General features: G+C 43.0%; 1 protein-coding gene across 1 annotated transcript; it reads left to right on the forward strand.

The window, feature by feature from the left end:
* Positions 1-5,187: 5,187 nt before the first annotated feature.
* Positions 5,188-5,454, forward strand: LOC119342264 (protein RADIALIS-like 3). Its single transcript, XM_037614089.1, has one exon. It carries the CDS (start codon positions 5,188-5,190, stop codon positions 5,452-5,454), a length of 267 nt encoding a protein of 88 aa, XP_037469986.1.
* Positions 5,455-5,785: the final 331 nt, after the last annotated feature.

Consider the following 5,785-nt stretch of genomic DNA (forward strand, 5'->3'; position numbering starts at 1 on the left):
TACCCCGTTTATTCTGTAATTGCAGGGGATTCCATTTTGATTTTTCGTTTTGGGTGAGATCAGGGAGTGAGCTCTGTCAGTTGATTCTGCTGTTCTGCTGTGGTTGAATCAGTCGGCACGCCTATCTCTATTTCTGCACTCGAAATGGCCACACCCAAGCTGGTTGAGTTCAGAAGAGTGACCGATAAGTGCTTGTCTAGAGGCACAGTATCAGGATTTTGATGAATGAGCTGTCATACTTGTCTTCATAACATGTTTCTGTATAAATGTTTTTTCTGTAAAATGTCTGTTCAATCTGTTCACCCTTATTTCTCTGTGTTTTTTTTCTTTTACCTTTTCTTTTTTTTTCTTGCCTTGACGATGAAGGCAGACATGTGCGTACGAATCGACAACCCAGTTGATGCATAGGCCCAGATCTAATGCTCAGTCGTATCAACTTTTTCTATTTCCGGCCTGCCCAGTTGTTTTGACAACCGAAAACCAAGCCCAGTTGACAACCCAAATTAAACAGCGAGCTCAAAAGAACGACAAGAGACAACGACAACCGCGGGGAGGGAAAGGATGCTTGTTATATATTCATGACATCAGTTTTTAGATGTGCAATATCTGAGGCACATCTAGATGTGCCCTAGACAGACCCATATTTTTTCCTGCTCCTCTGTCGTTTTAAGAAAATGTGGGCCATGTCAGTTTGGCCCACGCGCGTGACAACGAAAATTACGGCTTGGTCCAGTCAAGCGACGGACACGACCTGCTTGATGCGGGCGGGCAAGGATATATAGATAGATTATTAGTACCACCTCGGATATTGAAAATAATAAGTGGACGGACGACGGACAAACCAAAAATGGACGAAATTACGGTGGTAAGAAGCAATAGCTCTTTTATTAGTAGGTATAGATATAGATATAGATATAGATATAGATATAGATACAGGTATAGATATAGATATAGATATAGATATAGATAGAGAATATTGGCAAAGTATGCAAGAGCAAATGCCTTCCTGTAGGAAGCAGAAAAACACACAAAGAAAATGACCGCAAAAACATGCATGTTAGCAACTGATTTTCTTTTTCTTTTTCAAAACTAAAAGACATACATGCAGATATAAAGTTAGTTTTTGTATACAAGATAAGAGATAAATTCCACACAATATTCTGGTCACTCAAACTTGCCCAGAAGCAACTCGTTCAAAACAAACCAATCTTCCGTTTTTGCTCCGCAGGATTAATTAGAAATGCCAAATAGCATATTCAGTTTTTTAAAATCATATATCAGATACTGTCATGTTTAAAAATACGGGACCACGCTTTGTGATAACCTGCAATTGTTGTGATACTGCTATTTGGAAGTTAATAACCCATCGGAAAGCAGTGGCCACTCTCGGGTGTACTACACCCAAGTTAGCAAAAAATTGAAAAAAAAGGTTATCAAACAACATCCAAAAAATCTGAAATTTTCAGGCATCAAACTTTACCATATGTTCAAGGTTCTTGCAAAATTTCATCCAAAAATAACGTTTGCGAGTTCATCTACAACGCAACTTGCAAAAATAAGCGGGGCTACTCTGAAAGACAATTTGAAGTGCGTAAGCAATAATATTCACAATTTCATTTTATTACACCATCATTTCTGTTGAGTTTCATTCATATATATGTATTGACCCCCTTCTTCAAATTCGACGTGGCAGATGCGGGATGAACTCCTACCACAAGACCGCATAAAAGCAATTCAAGAGGAATTGGCGGGATTCTTTCTTGACCACGTCATCAATAAAGCCGGAGAATACCATGTGGAGGTTGAGTTCAGATATTAGGGATTGTAAGAGATTTTACATTGTATATGTTCATGACGATCTTGTGTATGAAAACTTGTTGTTCGACCAATCTCTCGGAGAAAGAGAGGTCGATCACTTCTCTTTGTATATGTTCATGACGATCTTGTGTAATTAATGGTTTCCTTCATTTGTTTACTAGCTAGCGTGTCGAGTCCTCTCTATACGTATAGTACGTAGCGTCGACCAAGCACGGAGATAAGAGAGAACACTTCTCTCTATTAGCTAGCTAACGCAATATATGAAACCCCTAAATTAACTCTACAAAACCCCTCAAAACCCCCAGCCCCTCCCCCCCCTAAACAAACAAAAACTCCAGCCCCTGAACTGCTGACGCGTGGACACTTATTGGTCCCAGTTGATGCTACCAACCGGGACAAAAGGCCCCCTTGCCTGGGCAAGGCCCATTTGCCACGTGGAGCCCCAGTCCGGTTCATGGGCGAACCGGGACTAAAGGTTTTGGGCTTTAGTACCGACCCTTTAGTCCCGGTTCCCCAACCGGGACAAATGGGCCTCTTTCTATTAGTGTAGGAGCTCTCACGCAAAAAAAATCACTGATCAAAAAGTGCACAGACCTTTGAGCAGTGATTTTGTTATTTTTTGTGCTACCTCCTCAGATGTTATTTTTGGATAAATTTTGCAAAAACCTCCAAAAATTGATAAAGCTTGATGTCATAAAATTTCAGGTTTTTTGGATTTTGTTTGATAACTGTTTTCAATTTTTTTGCTAACTTCGGTGTAGTACACCCAAGAGTAGAAAATCCAGTCTCATAACCCATGCATGCATGACAGTGGAACCATAGGAAATGCTTGCAGAAATACTACATGAAATAAGTACGCATTTTGCTGGTTGTTTACACGGGCTAGCATCTTCCTTAAAAGCATTTTTGCTCCAATTGTTTGAAATTTGACGGGGAATCCTGAATCTTTCCCATGGCATTTACGCAGATATGATTCCGGTGAAGAGATCTCCGGTGGACGGGTGGTGGCCACCGGTCCACACGCCCGCAAGAATCAAACCCGACACAAGTTGCGCCCGCCACCCCCTCCACAGTCCAGTGCATCCGATGCAAACCCCAGCCTCCTAAGACTCCTTGAGCAAGCAGCAAGCAAGGAGCCAGGAGCAGGATGGAATTTTGTCAATGTCCTTTCCAAGACCATTGGAGATGGAAAGATAGATATATACCTTCGGTCCCCGGACCCACAGGGTGTTCTTCTCCCTCTTTGGAATCTGTTGGCCGATCAGGTGGCGGAGATCATTCGTGCGACATGTAATGAATGGAAGCTCTCAGCCCACATCCCTGCGCTTTTTCTTACCCAAACGGATGAATGGTGCTCCCTAAACTAATGCATGGTCAAGCAAAACACCCTGTCTGAATTCCGTGACCCCTTTCTGAACAATGCAAAAATATTTCTGTAGACGATTTCTGTATCACTTATAAAAGATTTCTCTATGGCTGACTCACTGTTAGAAAAAAAAACTACGATACTATATCGTCGATAATGAAATAAAAGATACAGTGATGCTTAATCCATGCTTTAATTCACAGTTTCTGGCACATATGGCAGAACCACTTTTAGTTGAAATGGTGATTAGCTCAGAAAGCCTCAGATAGGCTATGAGGGTGCATTGTATGACATGCTTGCCAGCATTGGGTCAGAGGGGTTTCAGAAAACTAGTGGAAATGAGCATGGATATGAGAGGTTTTTGGGTGTGCGCACCTTGGCAGCTTTGTTCAGAAGATCACCTATCCTCCTCCTCTCCTGTGGGCGCCTTGCAGCCTATTGGCTGATATACACTCTTTACGAGACTCTCTGCCGACCCATCATTAATGTCAGGATCACACGGCTGAGACATCGCCATGCATGCTGAGATGGATTCTTCCGTTGGTGATGTGAGCAGAGCACGCAGCCTGTGTCCATCGATCCACGCTGCTTGCTATGGCAGCTAGCAATGTGTGCCAAAATGTTGAATTTGGAACCATGTAGAAGATGTGGCCAGGTATGTATTTGAAAACTAAATACCAAGAAAAAAAGAATGGCGATCGACGTACTGAACACATGAATTTAACAAGGAATTTAATTATGAAACAAGCACAAGTTTGACGCTGAAAATTGTTGACAACAAAGCCGGGTTACATCGTGCCCATGGCATGGTCAGGAAGTTGAAACTTGGACACTACAAGTCTACAACCTTGGTGAGATCTAGGCATGTGATCAATGTGACCTTCTACTATACTTGAGTTGAGGGGAGAGGCAAGCAACATGTGCAAAGCTCCAAAGGCTTGACAGGTTTCTACTTGGAGCAAGGCCAGCTAGCTAGCTAGTGTAGTAACTGAGTGCATACATCCATTTACATGTGTCATCGCCAGTGAGTGGTAACTGCTGCCCTCGCGAATGGAGATGAACAGTTGTCAAATGCATGCAAACCATTGGTGGAAGGAGAGGTCACACCACATTGCCATCTGTCAGTGGCTGCGGTGCCACCCTGACATGGGGTGCCCACACCCAGCCCAGGGTCACCTCCATCTACCTGACAGAATATGTTTTGGAGTTTCGAAAATTCTCGAAAAGAATTATAGGATGTTGAAGAGATGGTTTCTATAGACATGTCGAATTTCAAGTTCAAGTTCGAAAACAGTACAGATTCATTTACAAGGCATGGCGAAAACAAATACAGTAATCAATAGCAAGCTATAGGGCCAGAATACGCACACACAAAAAAACATTTCTAAAAAAAGGGTTTAATTTCCCTTTGAGATGCAGCTTAGCCAGGAAATTACATCAAACAATTATTTGAGAAAAAAGGTAAATTAATCGAATTGTCTTTTACATCAAACCGAAGCACTAATTCAGATTTAGATACGACGGATTCAAGAGTTGTGAGTTAATTCAGATTAAGTTGATGTGTATAGTGTTGGGTACAACTCGATGTCCGATTAAAGAGTTATGAGTTAATTCATACTAAGTTTATATGTGTAGTGTTGGATACAAGTCGAGATGACGTCGGCATCCGTTGGCAGTGCGCAAATGGACCCAAAAGGCTTAATTGCTCAAACAGGCTATCACTTAAATTGTTCATGTATGATACTGATACCTAGCTCAGAAGACCTGCGAGAACCTTGTAGTCCTCTCCTCAGCCACCTTTTAACACACAGCCACAGAGAGAGACATGGCACGCTCCCAGCTTCTCAGGGCCTATAAATAGCAGCCCTCGTACGAAGAGAGACACCAAACCAAACCACCAGAGCTTCTACAAGAGCAAAGGACCACCTCACATCCAGGAGAGCACCCCAGGCACAAGAAAGTAGTGTTATTAGTTCGAGTAGAACATCACATCTCACCTCAAGATGTCTTCCGGGTCGTCGTCTCGGAGCACCTCCCCGAACTCCGACTCAGAGTGGAGCAAGAAGGAGAACAAGATGTTCGAGCAGGCGCTCGCCTACTACGGCGTGAGCGCCCCCAACCTCTGGGAGAAGGTGGCCAGCGCCATGGGGGGCACCAAGTCTGCCGAGGAGGTGCGCTGCCACTTCCAGATCCTTGTCGACGACGTCAACAGCATCGAGGACGGCCGCATCCCCTTCCCCAAGTACAAGACCCAAGGCTTCTGGACCTGAAAGGTATAACTCAACCAAAAACTGTACAGATATAGGATGCTCAAACTGCTGTTTTCAGTTGAACATAATTAAGCATAGCAGTTGCTGCTGTATTTGTCTGCTTGCTGGGAAAAGTAGATGTTTGACTTTGAACTCAATGTCAAAGGCACAGCATGCAGGGGCATTTATGTATTCTTGAAAGTCTTCTTCATTTAGTCCCAAATGACTAGTTTAGTCCTTAAAAAGTCCCTCACATTTGGTAAAAAAGTCTTTAAGAGGGACTTTTTCTAGTCCCTACACAAAAAAGTCCCTGAAAACAAACACCCCCTTACCACCATGCATGCATGACGAC

This window comes from Triticum dicoccoides, chromosome 1A (genome assembly GCF_002162155.2).
Source record: "Triticum dicoccoides isolate Atlit2015 ecotype Zavitan chromosome 1A, WEW_v2.0, whole genome shotgun sequence".
In the NCBI taxonomy this organism is placed as follows: domain Eukaryota; kingdom Viridiplantae; phylum Streptophyta; class Magnoliopsida; order Poales; family Poaceae; genus Triticum; species Triticum dicoccoides.

Coding starts and splice junctions, on each gene's coding strand:
- LOC119342264 (XM_037614089.1), top strand. CDS start 5,188: ATGTCTTCCGGGTCGTCGTCTCGGAGCACCTCCCCGAACTCCGACTCA.